This window comes from Parambassis ranga, chromosome 1, assembly GCF_900634625.1.
Source record: "Parambassis ranga chromosome 1, fParRan2.1, whole genome shotgun sequence".
Lineage (NCBI taxonomy): Eukaryota > Metazoa > Chordata > Actinopteri > Ambassidae > Parambassis > Parambassis ranga.
This window is the reverse complement of record NC_041022.1, coordinates 19335078-19362990: the sequence shown is the minus strand read 5'-3', so window position 1 is coordinate 19362990 and position 27913 is coordinate 19335078. Positions and strand designations below refer to the sequence as shown.

The 27913-nt window shown below is 42.3% G+C and overlaps 1 protein-coding gene across 1 annotated transcript; it reads left to right on the top strand.

The window, feature by feature from the left end:
- The first annotated feature begins 1317 nt into the window (after positions 1–1317).
- Positions 1318–27913, top strand: LOC114432314 (collagen alpha-1(XI) chain-like). The gene is made up of 66 exons (XM_028400244.1): positions 1318–1448; positions 9334–9501; positions 9578–9669; positions 10039–10160; positions 10345–10507; positions 11468–11590; positions 12310–12420; positions 12527–12655; positions 12778–12825; positions 13160–13201; positions 13304–13366; positions 13451–13525; positions 14044–14127; positions 14219–14275; positions 14429–14482; positions 14592–14645; positions 14761–14814; positions 14903–14956; positions 15040–15093; positions 15171–15215; positions 15514–15567; positions 16320–16364; positions 16439–16492; positions 16573–16617; positions 16694–16747; positions 16885–16929; positions 17029–17082; positions 17183–17227; positions 17313–17474; positions 17564–17617; positions 17692–17745; positions 17824–17868; positions 18072–18125; positions 18210–18254; positions 18343–18396; positions 18770–18823; positions 18916–18969; positions 19057–19164; positions 19265–19354; positions 19434–19487; positions 19624–19731; positions 19897–20004; positions 20103–20156; positions 20234–20287; positions 20957–21064; positions 21178–21231; positions 21324–21377; positions 21452–21505; positions 21594–21647; positions 21788–21895; positions 22005–22058; positions 22334–22387; positions 22519–22572; positions 22790–22843; positions 22924–23031; positions 23120–23173; positions 23594–23647; positions 23750–23857; positions 24462–24515; positions 24602–24637; positions 24717–24770; positions 24852–25170; positions 25289–25401; positions 25535–25603; positions 26920–27153; positions 27230–27913. The coding sequence occupies exons 1-66, from the start codon at positions 1367–1369 to the stop codon at positions 27374–27376; spliced, it is 5220 nt and encodes a 1739-aa protein (XP_028256045.1). The 5' UTR covers positions 1318–1366; the 3' UTR covers positions 27377–27913.

Here is a 27913-nt window from a genome sequence, read left to right as displayed (position 1 = left end):
TTGTTACCAAAACATTATTGTCTAATAATGATTGTAAACCGCAGTTTAATTGTTTTATCTGAAATCTTTTAACCATTTAACCACTCTAAAGTTATGCCAAGCATTGTAAATGATCAGTACATTTAGAGAAGAATAGGTTATGTGTTCATCAGTTACAGGCTAAAACTATAAAAACAAAACAGAATTTTCATCTCTTGCTTTAACACGATCACATTTCCTCAGACTTTATCCAAATAAGAGCAAACAACTACTTTCTTTGACAGCACAGACTAAATAAATGTAGTCTGAAGCAGGACGTGTCTGCATGTGTGTGCATGTACTGAGGAGATTCTCTCAGCTTTTCACCCATAAAGTTCACCTGCAAACTCTTAACCTCCCAGTAAGATGCTGCTTTCTTTGCCTTTTCCATATTTAAGATAAACTATGGTAAACCCTGGAACCAGAAGTCAGTGAGTGCATTTTGGGTTTTATTGTGCGCGTATGACGAGCTATGGTGTGTTTGAAGAGAGAGCGCGGGGTGGGCAAAGACAGACAGGCACTGGAATTTGGAATCTGCAGCAGCATATTTTTATTAGTTGGGCAGCACCTTTGTCCTGTCCTAGCATGCTGCGCGCGTGCGCGTGTTAGACTGCGTGGAGAGTAACTGTGAAAGTGGCACAAGCTTCACTGCTCATGCTGGATGTGTTTTTATATATATATATATATATATGTGTGTTTTATATAGAAAGCATTTTTTCTGGCAGGTTTCATGCATTTCAAATAAAATGCACATGTGCTCGGGCATGTGCGCGCACCAACGCAAGGCGTGCGTCCGCGCGCGTCTGTGTGCGTCAAAGAGCGACAGATCCAGTTGTCACACACACACACACACTTCCTTAAATCACTCAGGCAGTAATGATGCTGATAGTGACACGCGCGGTAATTATGTTTCAGCACAGCCCCACGAGTCTCAGGACTCTCAGGGGAGGGAGGGATCGCCCCTGAGAGGAGGGGAGGGGAGGGAAGGGAGGGAGAAAATGCGGGGAAAGTTCTCTGCGGGTGGAGGAGAAAACACCTTCCTAGATTAGGTTTTTTTCCCCCGCTGGTTTCTCGTCTTCATCCGTCCATTCAGACGTGAAACAGTAAAGAGGAAAGCAGTGTGCGGGCTGCTGAGTACCATCCAGCATCACTTAAAACAGCCTTTATGCATGCGCGCTCTTCATTGCCAGCTGTTGGAGTGCGCGTCAGGACGCACGGGCGCGACGCACTTGCAGACTGTGAAACTTCCCTCCTGCTGAGCCGAAGTCCCCCCTTGACTGCACGCGAGGAGCCACGAAGGAATAACTGGCAGACACATCTATAACTTCTCAATAACTTCAAATGCAATATGATGGACCGATGGAACCCAGTGCGCGAGACGTGGCTGCTGCTGCTGCTGCTTGTCACGTTGTTTCACACATCAGGCGCAGGTAGGATGATAGATGAAGGATTGGTCTGTCTGTCTGTTGCTGGATTTCTAAATGTAATTTCGTGATTAAATGGATCAGTAAAATGTTTTTATTGGTTCCTCCCTCCTTCCTCCCTCTCTCCCCCTCTGTTTGTGTCACATCACTTGTCACCACCTGCTGTCTAGGCCCTCAGGAACCTGAATCTTTACCCCTTTCTTATTCTTATATTAATACTTTCCAGCAAACACATGCCCCGCCAGCCATTTGTGCACCCAGACACATTTTGTTTTGTAGATTTTTCAAGGTCAATTGAGCACTCCACATTCCCCATTCAGCCAAACTAAATACTATTTATCACATTTTCTAAATAACTTTCAGAAAAAAATTTGAGCCCCATTTGGCTGATGGGTTTGTCATGCCAGGTCATGCAGACCTAAAGCTCATCTAGCCTTTTCTGGGCTCCTTGAGCCCATTTGAGAGACAGTCAGAAGGGTAGGCCTATATGTCTGGACTTGTTCTGCCATACCTGCAGCATCAGTCTGTTCTCTTATACAGCAGCTTACAGGATATTTAACCTCTACAGCTGGGTAATGAGGAACAGACTGGGGCAAATTAAAGTGAGCTGTGCTGAACTGTACCGGGGACTCTTGGTTTCATACAGCAGCTCCTGGGGTTGCACTGCAAACTGGACTTTAATCTTCAGAAGCTTTTAGTACCAGGCGTCACTGATGTTTATCAGCACAAGTTCAAGTGTACAACAGTCAGGGGATCTTCTAAATTTATAGAATGCCAAAAGCTTTAAAGAAGTCTGTCCAGCTCCTCTGATGATCATGGTGAACATGTCATGATCATCTGTTTCTGTCGTGTGCAGATGCTGGACCTTGATCATGGAGGCTGATAAGACAGATACTTCATAATATAGTGATTTAGGATAGGTTTAGAGGAAGTTGGCATACATAATGTATACTCTTTAAGAGGAAAAGAAGATTAAAAGGCTTGACCTCTTGACCTTTAAAGCAGTAATAGGCAGCCTAGAAAAAGAGGATGTGTCAGATAAAACAGTCTCATCCATTACTGCCCCAAATAATAGAGGAGAACAAAAGTATTAAGGTAAATATGAGGTTAGAGTATTTTGGCTTTATATGAAAATCAGAAGCAGCTAAATCAAATCAAATCTATCAAATTCTTCCTACCTGCACCTGTAAAGATGGCAAATGACCACATATCTAGTATGTTTAATGTATCTGAATGTACTAAATGGACCTTGAGATGAGGTTGTTTAATCAGTTGCATTTAAAGTAAGAATCTTAACTGCTTAGGGAAAAAACTATAAGCAATCATTCACCTTCATTACAGGCATTATTTCCCTTTTTAATGACTGTGCTTATTTGCAAGTCCACACACACCGCCTTTATTCAGGACTTGCATTCAGCAAGCAGGTGATTTGGCAAATGTTCCACCATGTTGCCTCCACCTGCTTTGTCTGAGAAACTTCTGAGAAAGCTGAAAAGTATTTATATTATGTACCATTAACCTCTAAACAAGTATTAACTGCCTGCCTTTGTGCTGGTTAAAAATTCATTATGTGTCAATGAACTGAAAAAAAAAACAATCAGTTCTATCACACTATGATTATTCCATCATGTATACACACACATACTTAAAGTTCACACTGTCTGTGAACGTCATTACTGAAGTGACTAATGTGACTTCTGGACTTTTAAAGCCATCTGGGGTCACACCAGGTCAGGGTGTGAACCCTGTAGCATCTCTCAAGATGTCCCTGTAAAATGAGAATTTATTAGAAAATGTCCTCCTGCTCAAAGGAAGCCCAGATTTACAAAACACACACATGTTAACATGTGTGTTTTTCACTTCACAACCTTTTGCATATCACCTGCTATTAAACTGTTACAAGCCATTCTTGATATTTTGCTCAGTTGCAGTCACACACCTGGCTGTCAGCAGGTCGAGTCTGAATTATGATCAATGGGGTCAAGTTACGGTCAAGCATGCCATGATCTGGCCTAAGGTGTTTCAGACTCTTACCTGCCTTACTACCTCAGCATGACAGGTACCTATCAGCCTGACCCATGCCATTTATTGCTTCCAAAGTATTCAAAGTATTCAGTGATCCCCTGGTTGCCAGAATGACATAATTCATAATTCGAAGTATTCAGTCCACTGTTCCATGACTGCTTTCTAAATTAGTCGATGCAATTAGAAACCATTAAAAGTATGGCCTGTGAAGAACATCATTGTCATTGCTGTGTTGGTGCGTGACAAATCTAAAGTAGCAGAGTGGATTGGATGTCTTCTGAGGCAGTGGCCTCAAGCAGGTGTCACAATGACATGTTGGCCTTCTTGGTGCCCAGCTGTGGTGCTATACATCACGATCCTCTGTGCAGTGCAGGAGTTCTCTGATGATTTCTAATGAGTCTGATGGATTGAACAAAGCATACAGGAGAGGGCTCAGCACATATCCCTGTGGAACACCAGTCTTCAGTGTGAAGGTGGAGGATGTATGTTCCAGTTATGGAGGTTGTGTTCAGGCCTGTAGGATGTAGACTTTGGAAAGTCATCATTTTTCTTTTTAGAAATTCTTGGTAAATAAACATGAAACTAAGATGCTGATTGATAAATGGACTTCACTGTTCTACCACCGCCCTTTCATTTACCTGGTTACACACCCCCACATATATGGATAGTGGTGTATGTGCTATGCCAAGCATCAAGCGTATCTGAAATAATGATACACAGAAACTCTTTTTTTGTCAACCCATGAATCATTTTGAACAATGCTCTACAGTTTCCTCAAACCAGAATGTCTGGGGTAGTCTGCTGGGATGACAGAATTGGAAAACTTTTTGCAGTGATCAATGAGAGTGATTATTTTAAGCGACAGAGTAGAATAGTTTAGAATAAATTAGGGTTTAGAGTTGAGGGTCAGTTACATGTCTGGAGGGGAACAGCCACAGATTCCCAGTTAAACTCACAATGGTCCGGACTTGCTGTACTTGTATAAGTTAAGTATGAACATTCTGTCCAGCTTTTTTACTATATAACAAAGAGATATTATAATGAGTAGTTGATATTTCAGCCTGCCCTTAGGGGTTTATACATTATTATACACATTTGCATCCAACTAAAAGCTTGATCAAAGTTGTATCTCTTTCACCAGCAGCACTGCACTGGCAGTGCCTTAGATGAATCTAAGGCTATAGGAGCTGATCGGTCAGATCACACTGGGCCTTTTAGGGGACATGTGGCATCTTTAGATTCCAGTTTTACAGAAACAAAAACACAATGTGTGTTTTTTGCATCTGCTCGCAATAATTGGTGTGTTACTTCAGTTTGCTTGTTGGTCCAGTTTTGTTGTAATACACAGTCCATTCAGGGAAACAACCTGCAGATACTACAGATGCTCAGCCTCTGACGGTAATCAGAGCTGCAGCTGCTCTGCTGGCTGCAGTGGTTAAAGCTGTGGTTAGGTTTGGTTATTGTTCAATTTTAGGCCACTGATGTGGCTCAGTCTGTTACCAGTTTATCTACCACAATGTAAGGTATGTCTTATGTTGTTGTGGCTTAAAGGCACCTAATTGACTGTTTTTTTTTTCCTGGAAGTTCTGCAACATTTAATGGAAACTTTGTGAGTTTGTTAGCATGCTAATAGAAACATTAGAGCACAATCTGCACACACAGATTCAGTGGAGAAGTTGTCCACTGTGAGGTCGGATCCCTGGCTGCATGCCCATTTGTCTTCGGGTTGTATGAATGTGTGTGTGCCTGTGTGAGAGAAAGGGTGTGAAGGGCTTCAAACGCCACATGTCAATGCAGACCATTGACCATTTAGAGCGATGTTGCATCATTGTACTATGTCATTTGTTAATGTTGAGCTTTCAGTCAAACACAACACCGCACTGAATGTGATCCATATGGACATCAACTATTGATCCGTAAATCTTTTTTCTAATCAGTCAAAGTCACTTGGCCCTGCAGAATGTTCTGTCTGTGTGTATTATGTTGTGTTGTAATACATGCTTTGATGATAATATACTGTGTATTACATGCCATTCAGAATAAAAGGCACATCATTGGTATATTTTTTTTCAAGCCTTCTGGCACAGTGGGGTGTCTCTGTAAACGTTTCGTATGTTTGAAAAGCTCACTCTTTGTTCTCCAAAATCAAAGTCACCATATGATGCAACATCCAACAATAATAGAGCACAGAGCCACATAAAGCAACGTGCAGCAGTCCGAGAAGAGCAAAAGACAAATATTGATACAGTCTTTGATCGGTCTTTCAGAGGTTAGACTAGCCTGGTTGGAATGAATGTAAAACCCTTTCGTTGTTCATTTGAGGAGAGAAGTTTACCACTGAGAGAGTGAGGTTTTACTAAAGATTCATAGAAAGGGATAATGAGGAGATGTCTGTCTGTCTTCAGGCTTCCCTTTCTATGATACTGATATTAAATATTCATCTAAGTAAATGCATGTGTGTGTCTCTGACAGCAGGATAGACAGTCCAGTGTGTTTCTTTGATCAGAGGCAGCTGAAGAGGAAGAAAAGAAAACATATGGTCCCTGTATCCTATTCTTCCCTGCCTTCCTACTCTTCTCTGGTTTTTATCATTTGCCTGGTTTTGTCTCTGAGGAGGAGCCATGTTAAGTGTTTGAGAGGGACATTTGAGAAAAGTAAAACCAGGAAGAGAGACTGAAAAGAGTAAAAGAGGTCTGTAATGACAGGCCCCCAGGGCAAATCCGTTGGGGGAAATAGAGCCCTGCTGTGTGTTTTGTGTGTTATTGTGCAGTTTAGAAACCTTAGTTCTTGTTTCTTGCAACAAAAAAAGGCATGTTATTGCATTCTTCACCATTACTGATAATAACAGACTAATCGCAAACACACACAGGCACACATGTACACACAGAAAAGGAACTAACCTAGTTCTCTCTCTCGTATACACGAACACAGACACACATCTGGTTTCCAGAAAAACCATAGTCTTTGCAATATGGTACCAGTTAACTTACGTTGTTTGTGTCTGCTTTGCTGCTCCACAGTGTCCCACTTGTAGATAACCTGATAAAAGACAGTCCCCTCTGCTAACACCTCACTGCCTCACAGCTGTCAAACCTGCCTGTATAAGAGATCTGTTGAGTTTAGTGCTTTTCTTGTCCATCCAGCCACATATCCATTCATAGATATGTGCTATCACTATTTTTTTATATTGGATGTTTCTGATTTTCAGAGCTCTCTGCTCAAACTACACTCATTCTGCTTCATATTGATCCTGACATTCAACATGTTCTGCATGTGTCTGCATGTTGATCATGGTGCCCCTCACACCACACTTTAGAGCCTCAGGACACCAACAACTGATGGAGACCAGAGCTCCCTCCTGTCTGTATGTATAGTACAGTACAGTAGGGCTTGTGTTCACATTGTATGTTGCGTGTGTGTGCATGTACATTATATGGACATTACTTTGAACTTATACATACTCATGCATCAACAGTATAGGGAATCCTCAGCTGGTGAGCATTAGAGTAGGAGCAAAGCATCCATGTCTCATCTTGTCCTCTGCTGCATTCAGATGTCAGTGCTGTCGATCATTCCCTGGTATGTGTTACTGAGACCTCTTCTTCTGTACACACTTCGGTGTACACTGCTTATGTCAGGAGCATTGATACACCATGTATGATTATGGCTCTAGCATGTGCACACCTTCAGCCAGCTTTCTTCAGTAAGAAAGATTAACGGGTAGAATTTTTGATTAGAAACATAAAAGGTGTATATTTTGCACTGCGTGGACATGTGGGTCAGAGAGGCAACATGCATAGTTTATACTATACTCTTTTGCAATGGACTTCTGATCTCATGACCTCTCTATATAATAGGAAAAAAGAGATACAAAGACTGATACCATGATGATGATGATCTTTGATCATAAAATAACTGCAGGAACTCTTTACTGATGTTGCCCAGAATGCATGGTATGTGGTCTAAGATGTCTGAATGACAAAGATTCAATCAGAAATATACATAAGTGATTATTAATGGAGAGAGGCATTCTATATTAGTTCTTCAAACCTTACTGTTGATAGGTCAGCCATGCAAAACAGAGATGCTTCTTGAATGGCAGAGTGATGTTTTAACTGAACATGGGCTCTGTGACCTGCTGTATGTCAGAAGAGACACCAGGTAATGTATAAAAATATAAAAGATGAAGTTCATACAATAGAAGGTGTCAAAAATAACACATTTATTTTAACACTGTCTACATTTACATACATAATCCAGTAGCTATGGGGCATACATATACCCCACCCCCACCGACCCCTGGGCGAGATTACTGAAACACCTTTTAAAACCAAATATAAACAGTTCTCAGTGTTTTGTGTCATACAAAACAACCGTGAAGCAGCATTGAAAGTGCAGAGAGCAGTTGACTTAATGAAAATACGTCATTCCTCGGCCCACAAAGGGACATAAATCACCAGCTGTATTAGTGAATAATATGATTCAAAGCTCATGAAAGACAAGCTGTCAAAGGGTGGCAGACAGACAGACAGATGGACAAACAGACCCAAAAAACAAACAAACAGCAAATACATCTGGCACTCAGACATAATGCCAACCTCATGTGCACCTGTGTGTGTGAGGCTGTGTGTGTGTGTGGCAGATGGATGGTTTACGTAAGCCTCAGAAATACGTGTGAAAAGAAGCCACACCAGTAGAGGCATGCCCTCCCCTCCCCTACCATCTATTATTTCTTCTATTTTCCCTCTTTACCCCCTTCTCTCCTTACTTGCAATATGGTGCAGATTTCTCTGCTGTCCCTCCCCTCCTGCATTCATTTTTTTATACGCCATCTTTTTCAGATTAGTCCATCCTCTGTGACCACTGTGTCTACATAAGAATATGTGTGTTCATGTTAAGCATGTCTGCAAGACTCTGACTATATCTTTAGAATAGTAGTGGTTGGTTTTTGTGTTTCTTTATATGTGTGTTGAGTTCAGTTCAGTTGTGTTGAGAGGAATCATCAAAACACCTTTTATTTGCCCTCTGGTACCAGTCCTGTGTGATGCAGACCCTTGACTATGCACCAAGCTGGGTGTTATCATGCAAAAGCACAAAATCTCTGTTTCAAGTACATGTTTTAAGAGAGAGAGAGAGAAACCCAGAGTGACAGAGACAGAAAGTTCATTGTCTGAATCATAAAGTATTACAGTCATTTACAAGCATAGGGCAACAATTACCTACATGTCTCACAGGTAACATCACACAAAAACAAAGCCAGCTAGTCAGTTACTTTTTGTGCTGGTTGGTGCTTGGTCTGAAGTGCTTAATGGCTTGTTTGGGAAAATGGCTGCAGGCTCGACTTAGAACAAGGTGAATGAAAGAAGGTTTTAGGTCAGTGGAGTTATTTATGTTTAATAGTTTCACCACTGCTTTTAGTTTAAAATTCAAACCACTGCCTATTCCAGTTGAAATATATATTTATATTGATTGCTGCTTCAATGTTTACTCTTTGTATCTGTTTTGACAGGAGTGTGAAAGATTCAGTTCAGTGCACACAACCCACAAAAATCCTGCTCATGTTCACAGCCATATTGTTATTAGTTACTGTGTTCTGTTGTGCCACAGTGCTGGTGACATGTTTTCAACTATCTATCTTCATCTATCAGTCACATTCTTGTGATCACTACATTTCATGATGGGGATTTGATCAACCTTGGCTCAGATGTTGAGGGTTAGGATTTGGAGGGTTTGGATTTAAGGATGAATACATTTAGTGGTGAACAGTTACTATGACCTTGCAATGTGTTTCTACACATACATGTGGATTAAACTGCAGCGTGACTGGTTGCCATTAAGAGGCAGTAACCATAGTTTCTTTTTGCAGCCAGCCCCATTGATGTCCTGAAGATCCTGGAGCTCTCGGAGGACATGGAGGGTGTGTCGCTGGAGGCAGGACTGTGCACCAGCAGGAAGGGGCAAGAGGAGACAGACCTGTCCTTTAAAATTAACAAAAAGATCCAACTGAGTGCCCCCACCAAGCAGCTTTTCCCTGGTATGTTTCAGTATAACGTGGTTGAGTGTCAGTATGAATGTGTTTGCTGTAATGTGTTTGCATGTCTTCCCCTCAGATTCACCGTTCCCTGTGAATTTCTCAGTGATGGCAACAGTGAGAGCTGTAAAAGGCTCTCAGGTCTTTCTACTCTCACTGTATGACTCACAGGTAGGCATCAGCCTTACAGGATGCTGACAACAGACCTTTACTTATCCTCATCAAGCTGTCTGTTTACTGTCTGCTTCCTGTTATGTGTCATGTTCTTTTCACTGTATCTGCATTTAACTTTAAAAAAGTAAACACATTGTGGCGTCTCACAGGCTATGTGCCCCACCTGCAAAGGCTGAATTCTTACCACAAAACATAATTAATATAATTAATAGAAGTGTAATCAGATCGTTTACTGAAAGATTAACTGTAGTGGCATACAAAATAATAAGTACCTATAAATCATGTACTCTGTAGGATGCATTGCCAAGTGTTCAGTTTTTTTTTCATGCTGACAACTGTCACACTTCCTGCCTCTGCATCTGTCAGGGCACACAGCAGCTGGGTGTGGAGGTTGGCCGTTCTCCCGTTTTTCTGTATGAGGACCACCACGGTCAGCCACCTCCAGAACTGTACCCCACATTTAGAAAGATCAACCTGGCTGATGGCAAGTGGGTAACTACACATACACCGACACCCGTACACACACATACACACATGTTTTTTTCCCCTGGATATCTTTATTTATCAGTTAAGAAGAATTAGAAAAGGAACAATTAACAATCTATACATAGATGCTACATGTTTACCAAAGATTCCCCATCGGTGGTCTCCTTCTTCTATTCTTGTTATCAGGTGGCACAGAGTTGCCTACAGTGTGGACGGGCAGTCAGTGACTCTCTACCTGGACTGTGTGAAGGTGGACACATTGGACCTGCTCAGAGATCACGACCCCCAAGTCAGCACTGATGGCGTTACTGTCTTTGGAACCCGCCTGCTAGATGAGGATGTGTTTGAGGTATGTAGAGACATGGATGCGTGTGTATCAGTATGTTATGTAATATTACACTGAAAGAGTTAAAGGTAAAAGAGGAAGTTAGTGGAAGAAGAAACAAATCCACAGGTCACATCATTAAAAATGTACAATGATGTATAAAATGGTCTGTATAAAAAGTATATGAAGTATACATTTGTCTATAGAAAAAGAAAAAAATACTGAGGTTTAAAACTCACGATTAGTTCACTGTGTGTGAAGCATCTCTGCCTGTTGCTGCCTGTTTGATTCGGATTCATTAAATGTAGGAAAATAAACAAAACTCTGTCTCACTACAGCTCCCTCCAGTGGTTGAGACAGCATAGTGCAGCTGCTAGACATCTGTGATCTTTATTTGTCTATGGCTGCCTCTCAATATCAATATTTAATCTTTGGGCTCATTAGTAGTTATTGTAGGCATTAACACAGTAATCCCTGAGCAATCTTCTCCAAATCTGTAGCTGTGTAAAACTTTTACAGGTTGTGTTTCTGTTGTTGTGTCTGCAGCCTGAGGTCATTTTGACACACTTCAAGTATGGACCGTGAACTTTGTTTTCAGGGCAGGAATCAGGTGGTCCATCTGTTTAACTGAACAATTCCTCCCCCCTGTGATTGGCTTGGCCTGCCCCGTCCATGTGTAGAACAGAGAGAGAAGGAGAAAGAGTTTGTGTTCGTCTGAGGACTTAATGTGCTGGCGTCACTTGATACTAAAGCTCTGGAGACAATTAACTGCAGAGCAACGATAAAAGCAGCCTGTTACCTCACTTTGATCTGACTAAGTGAACACATACAGTCTTAGATAAAGACATGAGGGGCACTTGCATATGACATGTCATGTGTTCAATTAATCACAAACTGTACACTGACGACACCCTTACTGTGATCCAGAAGTACATTCCTGATGACCAATGTGGCATCACAGAGTTTCGTGTTTTTGTGTCACAGGGAGACATTCAGCAGCTGCTGATCATGGATGACCCCAGAGCAGCAGAGACCTACTGTCAGGACTACATCCCAGACTGTGAAGCACAGTTACCCTACAACAGTATATTAGTAGAGGCTGATGAGGTAAGACCAATCAGAGAGGAGGCAGAGAGAGAGAGTTGAACAACATGAGCAATGTGAGATACCTGGCCCATTCCACACATAACACTCTCAGGTGTTGGGTGCTGTAAATCCAGACAGATGCTCTAAAACTCAAGGGGCCCCTTAAGGTTACATGCAAGAGGAAACTTTTACAGGTATTTATAAAACCAGATATGTCAAAAAGATGAACGGCTTAATTATGTTTGCCATATATTTGTACTGTGAAATTCTCTAGGTAGGTCAAAGGTCATTGTAGATGTGAAGAAAAGGTTTGCTCTTATGGGGAGTTAGATCATTTTAGATGGTAGCTGCAGTTTGAAAAACATCACACAGACACTTATAGCTGTTTATCTCCCTGCTGCCAGTCTTAAAATAAAATGATAAAAGCTTCTATTATCAGCTCTACACTCACACAGTATGTCTTTCTCAGTATCTCTCACGCTTGTACTAAAGCCTATTACATGTCTTGTGGTCGAGTACATTTTGCCAGGTTTTGAGTGCCAGTGCTTAACACTTCTGGGAAAAGTTTCAAATCCTCTTCCGCTGCTGCAGGTTGATTTATCATCTGGCTTACACCTCAATACACTCTTATATGTGCAAGTGTTTTTTATTGCAGTACCACTGGAGGTGCAATTGAAAAACAAGAAACTGAGGCTCTAATAAAGTTTAATATATAAATACATAAGTCATGTCATCCACAGTCAGACAGAATACCTAAGAAACATGTGGTTAAGGAGTTTGAGGAGTTTGACTACAGCGACCTCTATGATGTTTCCACTGTGGACGCAGCTTCTAATGGCACTGAGTACGAGGTGAGACTTAGCAGGCACAACAGCAACATACATTTAGATGTTTGTTTGTGTTTTCCCATCATTTTCTGTTTTCAATTGTTTTTTTCTGTGCATATGTGTTGAACAGATTGTAGAGTATGAAGACTACGACAATACCACTAATTACTACCATGTCAACGAGTATGAATATGAGGATGAATACGATGAGCGCTATGGACCAGCTGAGAGACAACGGGAGTTCTCACTGAATGCACAGGTGCAGTTCAGACATCTTTTTTATATAAACTAGTCCAGATTAGAGGACAGAACCTTCTCTGTCACCATCTCTGTCACCTGCTTTTACCCTGTTCATATTTTTCTTTCTTCTGTACTTATCAGGACATACCAGAGAAAGGAGAGAAAGGAGAGCCAGGCTATTTAGGGGTGGTAAGAATTCACACAAAATGCTGAATTTTCAGTACTGATGGAAACTTGTCTACTCTATTGGAGTACCTAAATGGTACCTTAACGGTGTCTGTTTCCTTTATCTATATCTGAAATTAATAGAAATAAAAAATATAAATACATGTAAAACATATAAATATAATTAATATTTCTCATCTAAGCTGTAATTATAGGCAGATACACAAATTGACTGAACAGCGTTATTAGCTTTTTACTTTTTAGCTACAACAACTGAAATAACGCAGCACAGATGCATCAGTGACGTCTTTTCTTCACCTAAGGGACTAAATTGCGTGTTAATGTGAAATGTTTGCAGGGAACACAGATTACAGGACCACATGGGCCACCAGGACCTGAGGTAAGAATGTAGAGTTTATGCACAACTGCAATGACACTGAAAGTTTTAGCTTCAAACGAGAGTCTTTATTGTTTAATATATGTGTTATCTGTGTGTTTGCAGGGAGAACCAGGACCTCCTGGAGTCACAGGACTAGTAGGACCCCGAGGAGACCCCGGAGAGCTGGTAAGAACTTCCTTCAGTTTGCTGTGTTACCGACTGACCATGTGTTGGCATCACTCTATAACTGTCATCTTCTTTTCCCGTCAGGGTCCTCCAGGGCGACCAGGCCTTAACGGAGCTGATGGGATACCAGGCCCCCCAGGAAACATCATGCTCATACCGGTAACACAAGAAAATTCTGTTTTCCTCGAGGTTGTACTTAGCAGGACGGATATTGCTGCTGCAGTTTTGTGGTCCTGTTAACCTTAACAAAGCCCCAGGGCAAAGAAATGTTTGAATGTCATTACTGAGAAATGGATTGGCTGAAGATTACTTAAATTAACTATTTGTTTGCCTTTGAATTCCAACACAGCACATGTTTTTTAATCTTATGCATTAAATCCTTATTTTGAAGTCAGGTAAACAACTGTTTATTTCAATGATCGATTATTTGTATTGACATCTGACTTTAAAGACCATAAAACAAGATTCGTTTGGTCTTAATACTTACTAAACTGTTCTGTGACCTAGTTGAAACATTCAGCATCTTATGTTTCTCCCCTCATTTGTTCTGGTTATTTATTATTCCTATATACACGTAGGATAAGAACATCTATATTCTTATATATTCTGACCTGTGCTGCAGTGCAGTAGACTGTCCACTGGGGGGTGTGTTGAGTTTGGTTGTCTTGTGTGTGCAGTTCCAGTCAGGTAGTGCTCCAAAGGCAGGTACTGTGGTTTCTGCACAAGAGGCACAGGCTCAAGCCATCCTGCAGCAGACCAAGGTACACAACAATGCTGTTACATCTTAGATTTAGAAGTGCAGTTTGTGTGTCCCCGATTCCTCCATTATCACACCTCTACTTTATCTTCTAGTTGGCTATGAAGGGACCTCCGGGGCCACTTGGCCTCAGAGGAAGACCTGGACCACTGGTAAGTGAGCTCATCATGTTGTGTGAGTGATAATACTTTGGTAGATTCAGGCTTTTCTACTCTATATATTAATTTTGCAATCCTATAAGTCAGTGTGATGTTTATGTAAATAGAAACAACAACTGTTATTGTTCTCAAAATTGTTGTCCACAGGGTGCACCAGGTCCCTCTGGGCTGAAAGGGTCCAGCGGTGAGAATGGGCCATCAGTAAGTAAGATAGTTGCCATGGCAACTAAATCAGAGTATAGACTCTTGCTTTAAACAGTGTTATGCAACATTTCTTACATGTCTTTGCCACTTTTTGTTTCCTCCATAGGGCCCTCCAGGACTTCCAGGTATCCCAGGTCAGAATGGACGACCTGGGAAGCGGGTGAGACACTTTAATATGGAAGGACGATGATGATCTGTTCCCAGTGGCTCAAACATTTACAGAGAAGAAGTCAGAAGTCTACTCGTGCTTATCTTTGTGTGTGTATGTTTGTTAGGGGCGAGGAGGTGCAGATGGAGGCCGTGGTGCAATAGGAGAGATTGGAGCAAAGGTAAACTGATGTCACAGTTACAGTTTATACTTACTAATTTCTTAACATATGATATCTTATCTCTTCTTGTGCTTCATATTTCTCTCAGGGGGATAGGGGATTTGACGGCTTGCCTGGACTCCCTGGAGACAAAGGACATAAAGTAGGTCATCTTGCTGAATGACTGTGTGTTTGGAAGACCATTCATAACACTGACTTTCAACTTTCATGTGTGTAATTTACTAGGGGGACAGAGGGAAGCCGGGCCCTGCAGGTCCTTCAGGAGAGCTGGGAGAAAAGGTCAGGGGTCATAGCAGTCAGATCTTCACATTCTATGCAGGTGTATGTAGGTGTTTATGTCTTTTTTTCCCCTACAGGGTTCTCAGGGGCCATCTGGGCCAAGAGGACAACCAGGTGATGCTGTGAGTGTTTACACACACACACACACACACACACTCACAAGATTTGATCTGTACAGGATTTGAAAAATATGTATTATTTTAGTGTTTGTCTCTGTAACTTTAAGCAAAAACTATCATTATTTTCTATTCCATTCTTTCAACTTGTTTTACATTCCCATATACCACCACACTGTACTTACATACTTCTATCCATACAAGGTCAGAGATGAGGGTGTGAGTGATCCTCAGAAGAACTGAGGTTTTGTGCCTTACATGCTGAATGCTGTTGTACCTCACTATATGTCATGGTGTTTTTCAGGGTTCCAGAGGTTTGAATGGCCCCAGAGGTCGTCCTGGCCCTCCAGGCCAGCCTGTGAGTGTGACCCTGACACATTTTCATACATGTCCACACACTCCCGGTCACATACATTAACCTCTACCCTTCACAACAGTATAGTAGGTATAATATAAGAGTGATTATCTTGCTGAGTCCTCTCCTCTGAGCTACCCAGTATGTAGTGGAAATAAGGCTGTTCTCCTCAGTGACATAAATCCAACTGTGGTGTAACTATCAGATAATACATGCACGATAATATCTCGTTGCATTGGTTTTCCATTTGTTAACATAACATTGCTTGCCAACTAAAAGATCATATCATGAACACCTAAAGCTCTCTTTCAGTTCTCTGTAATGTATGTTTGCACTTACACAAGTTGGCGCTTGCTGGAATCAGATAACACACTTTGTTTAAATTACACATTATTATGCTTGATGTTGGTTAATTAAGCATTAAAATGCCTGAAGCGAGGAGGTGATATATCCAAAATGATGTTGTAGCTGTTGTAGAGTAGTATTTTATTGTCGCCAGAGGCTGAGAACATTTGCATCAGAGGCATTTCTCCTTCTATTCTCTTTAGTCAGACAGGAGAATGTCGTAGGACATGAGAAATACACCTAAATAGTGGAATTAATTTGTGTTTTGTAGAGTTGCCAGCTCATAATCCTACAATCTGTCAATAGAGACAACGTCCTTTTATTTCTAAAATTAAAAGCTCATGTTTTCCACAATTGTTGGAAGTGCACTCAAGGATACAGGAAAAATTAGTCCCTTTCTCTGCTCACAGGGCATTCGTGGAATTGATGGGGTTCAAGGTTCAAAGGGAAACATAGTAAGTATTATAAGTGTTGTCAAGAAGCTTTGTAAGTGCTGCAGTTGTTCCTATGACATTCTTTTCTGTAACAGGGAACACCAGGAGACACTGGAGCAGCTGGACAGCAAGGCAACCCTGGCATTGTGGTATGAGCAGAGAGTAAATAAACAACACTCAGTTGCATGCATGGATCCACAAAAATGCTAATCCTCCATCTCTCCCACAGGGTTTCCCTGGTCCTCAGGGGTTAGTGGGTTTGCCAGGAGAGAAGGTAAGGGTGTTGTAGGTAGGATTTTTTTCCTCTGGCAGAGAAAGTCGGGATTGAGTGACTAATCTTCATCTTGTAGGGGCCTCAAGGGAAGAAAGGGATGCAGGGCTTACCTGGAAACGATGGGCCCCCAGTAAGTACATACTGCAGATGCTTCATCCGTCCACACTTCTGAGAGCTGCTGTTTACATAATGGATCCCTCTAATCTCAACCTCGGCATCACAGCTACATACCTAACCACACATATTAACTTGTCTTCATGTCTTCAGGGTCACCCTGGGAGAGAGGGTACTCCAGGTGAAAAAGGTCTGCCTGTAAGTGTGTATTTGTTTGTATTCATTTTTGTACAAAGCATCCATGTTGTGTTGATATGGCAGCAGTTGTTAAATATATGTTTGCATGTTGATTTTTAGGGTCCTCCAGGAGTGCAGGGACCTGTGGGATACCCTGGACAAAGAGGAGTTAAGGTAGACAATGCAAAAACTAAACAGTAACAGTAACAGTAATATGACATCATGTGTTTTCTTGTTGACTTCTAGTTTTGTTGTGTATCTTCCTGTTTGACAGGGAGCAGATGGAATCCGAGGATTAAAAGGAAGCAAGGGTGAGAAGGTAAAAGGATCTGCATTCTGGATATTCTGCTCTGTCCAGTACCGTCTGTGGTTTATCTGTCACTTCCTGCTTATTCTGTCTGCAGGGAGAGGACGGGTTTCCAGGGGCAAAGGGTGAGATGGGAGCAAAGGGGGATGTTGGGGACAACGGTAGTCCAGGGACCCGTGGTGAAGATGGACCTGAGGGGCCCAAAGGCCAGATGGGTCCTGAGGGTGAACCAGGCGCTCCTGGTACTTCTGGGGAGAAGGTACAGAGCTAATCAAGCATCTAAACAAGCATCAGGGAATGTCATTTTGTACCAGATAAGTTAAGAATCATACTGTGTCTCTTGTTTAGGGAAAGCTGGGGGTTCCAGGGCTACCAGGATATCCAGGGCGACTGGGTCCCAAGGTAAAGTAGATGAAACAATAAATTAGTGTAAAAACTATACATGTAGTCGATAATTTATACTTCTTCCTTCACAGGGTTCTGATGGTTTTCCTGGTTCAATGGGAGCTGCAGGAGAGAAAGGAAGAAAGGTGTGTAGTAGGTATCAAATCATAAACACCATTTTAGTACTTTTTCCATTAATGTTCTGCTTTTGTGCTGTTTTCCAGGGTCCACCAGGACAACCAGGAAGTGCAGGCCAGAGGGGTCCAAATGTGAGTTGTTTCAAAACAGATTGCAGCTACAATTGTTCTTTATCTTGGTTAGACTGACTATGTTCAGGTGGTATCACCATTAGGATATGAACTCATGTGTGGTATCCTTACTGCACCTGGTGAAGCACAACTTCTTTCTCAGGTCAGCACAAGTTCATGGATGTTCCCAGATTTTTGACTCGCCTTTGTTTTTTCTTCGGCAGGGTGCACGGGGTGGAAGGGGCGCAAGAGGACCTACTGGCAAATCAGGAGAAAAGGTCAGCTGATTTTCCTCTGCCAGTAGCAACACTGCTCAACATTTCTATCCATCACCGCAATCATGTTCCCCTCTGTTTTTATAGGGTGCTTCAGCACAAGATGGCCCACCAGGGTCTCCTGGAGAGAGGGTATGATCTTCATTGATACTGTAGCTTGTAACATTGGTTGATTAATAGGTTGAATTGTTACTTGTTTATTGACTGGTGATGTTTTTAGGGTCCTCAAGGTCCACAAGGAAGGAATGGAGAGCTAGGACCTAAAGGATCTAGTGTAAGTGACTGCTAAAAATGAAAAATACACAAATGTGAACCTGATCCATCTTTTTTTTAAAAAGGCATTAAAAGTTCACTATTCAATTACTCATTTTCTTTTTTGAAAGAAAAAACGGACTGAAATATGTAGTTCATATGTCACTCTAAAATCTCATAGAAAAAGAAAATCAAATCATTTTCATCTACAAGTTTTCATCGTCCAATCACAATCTTTGTAAAAGGAGGCAAGACTTTTGATTCATAAGTAATGGCCTGACTTTCTGCACATCCCAAAATCTTTTTTAAATCCTAGTCACATGGAGAAACTCTGATCAGAGTGAAATGTGTGACCCTTTTTTCTCACCTTCTTAAACTTATGTCTGTGTTTGTAGGGTCCTGCTGGAAAGGATGGACTTCCAGGTCACCCAGGTCAAAGAGGAGAGCCAGTAAGTGAGATTATAAGAAGTCAATGCTGAAGGTTTCTAATGTTACATTGCATGACACTACACACTTATGTGCATCTTTTCTGTGACCATAGGGATTCCAAGGCAAGACAGGACCTCCAGGACCCTCAGGTGTTGTTGGACCGCAGGTAGGCACAAACATGGGAACTGGTATTCTAATGTTTCATGTTTTTATTTCTGTGAATAATTATCTCAGTGACTTTCTTGTGTTTCAGGGCAAATCAGGAGAGTCTGGCCCAACAGGGGACCGAGGTCATCCAGGAGCACCAGGTGGCCCTGGAGAGCATGGTTTACCTGGAGCTGCTGGGAAGGAAGGTGGGAAGGTAAGCCTACATACTCAAGTCACAGTAATCAGCTTAACCTCATAGAGTTATCCTTTGTATTTTGATTGTACTGTGTAAATGTGTAAATGTTGCCTCACAGGGAGACCCAGGTTTACATGGAACATCTGGGAAGATTGGTCCTGCAGGACTGAAAGGGTTTAGAGGGAGCAGAGGAGCTCCTGGGATCATGGTAACTAACACTTCAGTACCACGGTTACAGAAACAGTTCTGGTTCTGATGAAGTACAAAATGATGTGTGATGTTTCCAGGGACCACCTGGTCTGAAAGGCGGATCAGGACCTAGTGGATCATCAGGAGCCATAGTAAGTGAAGTTTAAGACATAGTGTCTTTTACTCAAAATAAGGTGTAAAATATTATAAATGCAGCAGTTTTAAAGCATCCATGTTTTACCTTAATACTTTGATGAAGACATTCAATGAAAAACATCCTGTCTGTAGGGACCAGGAGGTGAGAGAGGCCCCCCAGGACCAGCTGGAGCAATTGGACAGCCTGGTCGGGCTGGAGCAATTGGTGGACCTGGACCAATGGGAGAGAAGGGGGAACCTGTAAGTACATCTACTGTTTGTCTTTGGTACTGCAGTGCTGTCTGTTTTCGTGTTTTTCCACCAGATTGGATGACATTCGTATATGCTGTGGATGAAAAAAAGTCTGTCGTTGGATCACTTTTGTTTGTTTGTATGCAGAATAATATGTTTGCGTCTGTGTTTTAGGGAGACAAAGGTCCGATTGGACCGGCAGGTCAGGACGGGGATCAGGGACCTGTTGGAATGCCTGGAGCTACAGGCCCTGCAGGACCTCCAGGAGAAGACGGGGATAAGGTATCCATTTGTGTCCATGAGCCAGAGCCAGATGCTGAGTGTGTTGTGTTTTTACTGTGGTGATAAGTTCTGTCCTCTGTGTGTGTGTGTGTCCATAGGGAGAGCAGGGAGGACCTGGGCAGAAAGGCAGCAAAGGAGACAAAGGGGAAGCGGTGAGTCTAACACTGGAGAACTACATCCACATGGACTTATTCACTTACACTAACACTTTTTCCTTTTTTTCCTACAGGGGCCAGCAGGTTCCACAGGTGCTCAGGGCCCAGTTGGTCAACCAGGACTTCCAGTGAGTTTCTCTTCACTTGTGCATAAACTGGTTATTGGTACATACATTGCTGCTAATGGTAAAAATCTGGTCCAAACAAATGTTTGTGAAAAAAAAGTTGTCTTCAGAAAGCATTTGTAAAGACCAGGTAAAACACTTCTAACTGCCTGGAGACCCACACAGCACACTCATTGGTCCAAACCATGGTGGTTAGGATGCTGATGATATCTCAAGACATTTGCTGAAATTTAAATTAAAAATGAATGAAAGCAGCAGGAGTGAGAGGCTTCTCTGTGAATAGTTTAGCCAGCAGTGCTCTGTGCATGTCATGATTTTAAAAGGGAATTTCTAAAAAAACAAGCAAAGCTGCACTCTCCCCTATATTTCTTCAAAAGGAAATTATCCCAGCTTCTGCTACATAACATTCACTTCTCAAATTGGCAAAATATGACTAAAAAAAACCAAAAAAAAACGAAGAGAAAAGAAAAGAAGAGACTGACGCCACACCAGCACTGCTGCTGGACTTCCAGCCAAGCAAGGAAGGTCCACAACAAGAAAATAAATGTAGTTTCTATGGCGGTCCTATCATAATATTTCAACCCAATCACTTTTAAAGGAAATGTTTCACAACATTTTTAAAAATGTGAAAGTCATAAAGACACTCACTTCTACCTCTCTGCTGTGTGTCAGGGTGTAGACGGACTGCCGGGGCCCCGGGGACAACAGGGCATGTACGGCCCAAAAGGAGATGAGGGACTGCGCGGCTTCAAGGGCTCTAAAGGACCAATAGGATTACAGGTGAGATTTGTATTCATAAAAGTGCAGACCTTTTGAAGTGATGTTTTCTGAAGAGACGGCGTGAGCATTGAATTATCCACTCTAATCCTCTAATCCTGTATGTTCTCTCCAAGGGCATGCCTGGCCTCCCAGGAGAAAAGGGCGAGAGTGGACACGTGGGACTAATGGTGACTTCTTTTTCTCTTTAAATACCTGCACCACATTCTCCTTTATTTACACATTCAAAACTCATGATTTCCCCCTTTGTCACTCACTTCAGGGTCCACCTGGGCAACAAGGGCCAGCCGGTTCTCAAGGACCTGTTGGGGGACAGGTACGTCTCACACACATGTTTTTGGATCCAGTTTTTGCTTTCTGAAATAATACTACTGTCTCTGTGCTGTACAGGGGCCAAATGGTCGACCAGGTATGATAGGACAGCCAGGTGTCCTTGGGGAGAAGGTGAGGAAGCAGATAAAAACATATTTTGGTTAATAAACACCTTAATTAAATGATCTGAATTCTGATGTCTGTTTTTCTTCTGTTGAAGGGTGAGGACGGCGAAGCAGGTGACCCTGGAGCAGTTGGTGTTCCAGGCAGGCCAGTGAGTTTGTTTACTCTTTGAGGAGGCATTCAAAGATGTCTCCAATATTACTCCCTCTATCTTGAATTCTTGAGTTTCTCTCTCTCATCTCCTAAGCTCCACTCATCATAATCACTTGCTCTACTGCAATGGTACTTTAGGGAGAAAAAGGAGACCAGGGAGAGAAGGGAGATACAGGCCCTTCAGGAGCTGCTGGTCCTCCAGGAGCCAGGGGCACCCCAGGGGAGGATGGAGCCAAGGGCAATGCTGTGAGATACATCCATACCAAAACCCACATTACTTTGCAGTGTAATTTACTGAAGGAGAATGCAGTGTCATGTAATGCTGTACTAGCTGAGGCTCCTTCTTTTCTCATAGGGTCCCATAGGTGTGACTGGGGACCTCGGACAGCAGGGAGAAGCTGGACCAAATGTAAATATCTGCTCTTTGTTTTCAGAATCAGAATTACTTTATTTATTTCCATTGTGATGCATTATTTGGAGAGAAGCAAAAGGACTTGTGTGTTCATTTAAGAGCTGACTCATCGCCAGTGGTAGTGGTGTTATGTAACTTGTTTGGTTGTTTAATTCTCATCCAGTCCTCCACCTGCCTTGTTACTTTTACATTTCTCTGCTTTAAAAGTAGAGAAAGCTTATTAAGTGTTAAGCATCATTTTCCTCTGTGCCCAATTTGTCCCTCATCTTCAGGGTGTAGATGGCCTGTCTGGCTCCAAAGGAGACACAGGAGACCCTGGAAAATCTGTGAGCTCCTCATTTTCATACCCCTTAATAGTTTTTAATGCATAATCATTAAAGATGCTGTTATTGATCAGCTTAATGCTCAGACTTGTAACTTGTTTGACATGTAAACTGTTTAAAAAATATATTTCTAGGGACCACCAGGAGCTCCAGGAGAACCTGGACCACCCGGACCACCTGGCCGAAGGGTTTGTGTGTCTTTGTTATGTGTCTGTGCCTACATGTACCTTTGAGGCACCCAGAATTCTATTTCCTGTTTAAGTGAGAAGAAGATTAAGTTAGCCAGGGTTTTGAAGCATTTTTCTTCACAGGAAGTGTGTTTGTTTGTCTGTATAGGTGTGTGTGTGTTTGAGTGCACCTGTATGACAGATTCAGGCTGAATCATTTTAAAATGTTGTTTCTCAGGGCCACTTGGGGAAACCAGGAAAGGAAGGAAAAGCAGGCCTGAAAGGAGCGAAGGTGAGTGATAGAAACAACTTTTTGCATAATAACTGAGCGCTCCCAGTGTCTGAAGGGTGACCTACCATCTGTCAATTCAGGGTGCACCCGGACTGGAGGGTCCCATCGGAAAGACAGGGCCTGTAGGAGGCCAAGGGCACCCTGGAAAACCTGGTCCCCAGGGTCTTAGAGGAATCCCAGGCCCTGCAGTAAGGCCATTTAACCAAAGCATGAATAAGAGTAAACCATCATAACAATGGATGTTTAACAATTTGTGTTTCTGTGTCTTTTTTTCAGGGTGAGCAAGGTTTGAATGGACCACCAGGACAGACAGGACCACCAGGTCCCATGGTAAGATGACTCATCAATTTTTGAAAGATGCTTTTTCATTTTTCGCTGACGCTGAGATGAGAAAATTAACACCACATTTGTAGCTGCATTGTAAGTAAATGAAACAAAAGCCAGCAGCTAGTTAGCTTAGCTCAGCATGAAGCATGGGAGAAAAAGTCTACTTCCAGCACCCTGAAGCTCACTAATTAACACATTATGTGTGGTTGTTTAATCTCTTGCAAAAAAGCTGATGTGTAAAAACAACAAGCTCTGTTTTTATGAATAGTGGGGGGGTGTTTGAAACAGAGTACCACTTGGCCGGGTGCAATGTACATTAATTACATTTAGATGAGGTGCAAAGCAGATTTGTCAGACAAGTGAATATATGTTTTTATTGTACTTGTCCACGTGTTTGACCTTATCTTACCTTCATCTCATCAGGGTCCACCAGGGTTACCGGGACTAAAAGGAGACCCTGGCAAAAAGGGAGACAAGGTGCATGCATTGTATACACACACATACACACACACATACACACCATGCACACAGACCCTGACTGTGACTTTGTTTCTGACTTCATTCATGATGTCTGCACAGGGTCACGGTGGTCTGATAGGTCTGATCGGGCCACCAGGAGACATTGGAGAGAAAGGTGATAGAGGACTTCCAGGAAACCAAGGACTACTGGGTCCAAAAGGAGATGAGGTGCAAAAATACTGAAATACACACACACAAACTGTTCAGTGTGAGCAGTAGAAATTATCAGGACCTTCATGAATACAATATAGTCCTCATCTTTGTATTGACTCATTGATCTGAGAGCAGATTGTTTTGTTGTTAGTCATGGTGGGAATTCGATACATATGTAAATGAAAAAAATCACATCACAGATCCACAAACTTTGATGGCCCTAGCAGTAATAATTTGTTTCACCAAATGTACTAAGTATGTATGTAGTGCAGGTGCTGGATAAGGTGGATGTTCTGCAACAGACTCCAGCGTATTAATGTGAAATAATGATGCAAAAAGAGTTCACCCAAAAGGCTTCTGTATATGTCTGGAATAAAATGCAGTTAAAAGGCAAAACATGACTAGTAAAAAGTTGCAATTTTCTGGTGGTAACAAGAGTCAGGCAGAAGACTTTAAATAGATGCCATCCCATAATAACAATACATTTATCATTCTATAATGAAACATTCCTACTATGTAAGGTTTAGTATTTTCATTTTACAAGTGATGCCTTATAGCATTGGCCTCCAGCAGATTCATTTATTCTTAATGTGTTTGTTTCTTTTGTGTGTAATAACAGGGTCAGTTTGGCCCACAAGGACCCCCTGGCCCCCCTGGCCCCACGGGTCTGGCTGTGAGTATTTATACCTATGTACAAATAAATTACAGTCATTAGCTTGGACCATTGTTCATTCTGTCTCTGTGTCTCTCTTCTCATAGGGTGCTACTGGCATAAAGGGCTCTAAAGGAAACCAGGTAACTCTAATCCAAAGAACATAATGAATCATTTCTTTAACACTGGATCTTGGTAAGTCTTCTCATTGTGTTGTTTTAGGGTCCGATTGGCCCCAGAGGAGACACTGGACCTGCAGGACCTCCAGGACCTCCAGTAAGTCCTGTTCACAGAAATGGAATGTATTTAACTACCACTTCACATCCTGACATGTATCTATGTGTGCCTCTCCTGCAGGGACTTCCTGCTGCAGGGATTGTCCCTCTGCCAGAGCGGGGAAGGAGGAGGAGAACACACACTGAAGTGGATGGTGCTGCACTTGAAAATGAGGAGGAGGAGGCAGTGGACGGAGGAGAGGAAGAATGGATTCAAGGAGACCAGGCGGAGCAGAACGGTTGGGAGAAGGAGAAGGAAGAGAAGGGCATGGAGGAAGTGTTTGCATCTCTGTCCTCTATGAAAGTTGAAGTGGAAGGTCTGCGTAACCCGCAAGGAACATACCTCAACCCCGCTCGCACCTGCAAGGAGCTCTGGCTCCTCCACCCAGAGCTCCCAAATGGTATTATATCAGTTTATATGTCCAGCCATCTGTTTATCACAGTCTCTGTATTTGTCTCTCTGTGCTTCATGTTGAAATGTTCTGACCTTACCTTCACTTCCTCTTTGTCTCTTTGCAGGTGAGTACTGGATAGATCCCAACCAGGGTTGCCATAGAGACTCCTTCAAGGTGTTTTGTAACTTCACTGCACAGGGAGAGACGTGTCTGCAACCTGACAAGAAGTTCCAGTCGGTTAGTTCACACACACACACACACACGCACACACACACACACTGTTCAGAAGACATTCATAGCTCCAATATAATACAGTCATCATCTTTTTATTGACTCATTGACGTGACGACAGATTGTTGTTTCTCATCAGGTAAAATTAGCAGCCTGGAAAGGAGAAAAACCTGGCACCTGGTACAGTAAATTCAGGAAAGGAAAGCAGGTACGGTGTCATAGTTGTGGTACTGCTATGTGTATGTGTGGGTGTTTGATTCATACAGTGCTATAGATCAGTACTTAACTGGAAATATGTAATCACAGACATACACGGTGCTGCGCATTTGATTTATTAATGGGCTTTCATGGCTGCATTTCTAGTAGTTGGCATTATGTCTGACAATAGTACTCCGTTTATATAATTAATACAAAACCATCAGACCATCTAGTGCTGGCAGCCATCAGATCATGTCAGTATGAGCACAGTTGGCCTCTTTCCACTGACTTCTCATTTACCAGCAAGCTTCTGCTAATTTTTCTACTCCATGTTTCAAGTTTTACTTACTGTAATGATGAAGGGGTGTATAGATGTGGTTAGTCACTAGTTATCATGGTGAGTACAACACAGAAGGGGTAGCCCTTTCTACCAAAGCAGACAATGTGTCAGAAAGAGTAAGAGTGGAAAAATGAAAAAATTAAAAGGACTTCTTTAATCCAGGGCTTCAAACTCCTGCAAAGGAACAAACCACATCCTTTCTGTGCGAGGAGTTTAGTCTGAGGATGGATTCAGGCAATGAGCAGAATCAAAATGTGTTGCTTCAGCAAAGGAAGTGCTGTGGCCTGGAGGAGAGAGGTTCTGTGTGCTTTAGAAGTTTTATAATTATGTCAGGGGTTGCAGACTTGAAAAATGTACCCATATAAATAAAGCTGTGTGCTGAAAATAGCTGAAATTTTAACCAAGACCAATAAAGATTAAAGTTATATATTGATAAATTGATCGGACAACTATTACAGTTACAACTTCTCAGGCTGGGTATGGATTATCTGCTTCACCTTGAGATGCTCTCTCACTGCTGCTCCTTCAAGGGAGTTATGCTGCTTTGAGTGTGTTCCCACTGCTGGAACCATCCCCCTACATACGTATTTCAGGGCTGTTTTATGGGAAAATAAAGATGTGTCTACGGCCAGCTCAACAGTAAGATAAATAATGACATGAAGAGAGAAACAGTAGAAGAAAAAGAAAACAAGAGAAATGGCTTATTACAGTGTGGATGAGGGGAAATGATTATGTCATCATTATGCTGGGGCTCTTCCTGTGCACTTACCCCAGCATCCTGCAGTGGAAAAAAACATTTTGTTTCCTAAGAGTGAAGGTGACCATACAGTGTGCTTCTATGCACCCTTTACTACCTCTTTAATACTTGTTACATATGCAACCAGTCTTTCACGCACTGAGAGGAATGTCTGACATTTTCAAACCTACTAACTTTGTCTTGTGCTGCCAACACTTTTGACTTCCAGCAAAATGTCTCTCCCTTCCAGTTTTCCTACTCTGGGTCAGATGGTGTTCCAGTCCACATTGTTCAGTTGACCTTCCTGAAGCTGCTCAGTGCCACAGCCAAGCAGACCTTTACCTACCACTGCCTCAACTCCGCCGCCTGGCTGCACGCCACCACCCACAGCCACGAACACGCACTACGCTTCAGAGACAGCAACGGGGAGGAGCTGACGCATGAGAACACACATTACATCAGCGCACTATATGATGGGTGTCAGGTGAGTATTTCAAAGACACAGATGTGAAAACACACAAGCTTTTTTTTTAATTGTCTGATGGTCTTGCTTGCTTCAGGCGCGCTCAGGGCAGGAGAGGACGGTGTTGGAATTTGATGCTCCCCTGTCCAACACACTCCCCATCATCGACGTGGCTGTGTCTGATTTTGGAAATGGGAGCCAAAAGTTTGGTTTCCAGGTCGGTCCGGTCTGCTACAATGGTTAACCTGGTCACGGGGAAGAGGGGAGCAAACTACACGTGTAATTTAATAGGAAAAAAAAGAGCCATGGACACTTTTTTACATGCAGGGAGAAAACAACATTCAAGGCCGCATATTTATAAGTTGATATACCTACAACAGTGTTCCTCTGTCAGACATTCGTGTTTTTATACACTCTGCCCTTAACTCATCACATACATCATGACATACATTCTCAGTGTGATCAACAGAAGTGCATACATGCTCTCACATGTTTTTTCCTCCTTGGAGGAGTAAATGGTGCGCTCACGTTTTTTATGCCGGTCCAATCCTTTCCCATGTATACATGATCACAGTATCATCTTCTACAAACTCGAAAACATGGTATCCACCCACTTCGTAGTTCTGTGTCATCATCAAACCTCAACATGTTGTGTTGTTTTTTGTTTTGTTGTGTTACTTGTGTTGTTATAATTTTCTGTTATGTCATGTATATTGGAGTGTAATTCATTACGGTGCTATCATGTAGCTCCCTGCGGAGCACATTTCTTTGTAAAGGGGAA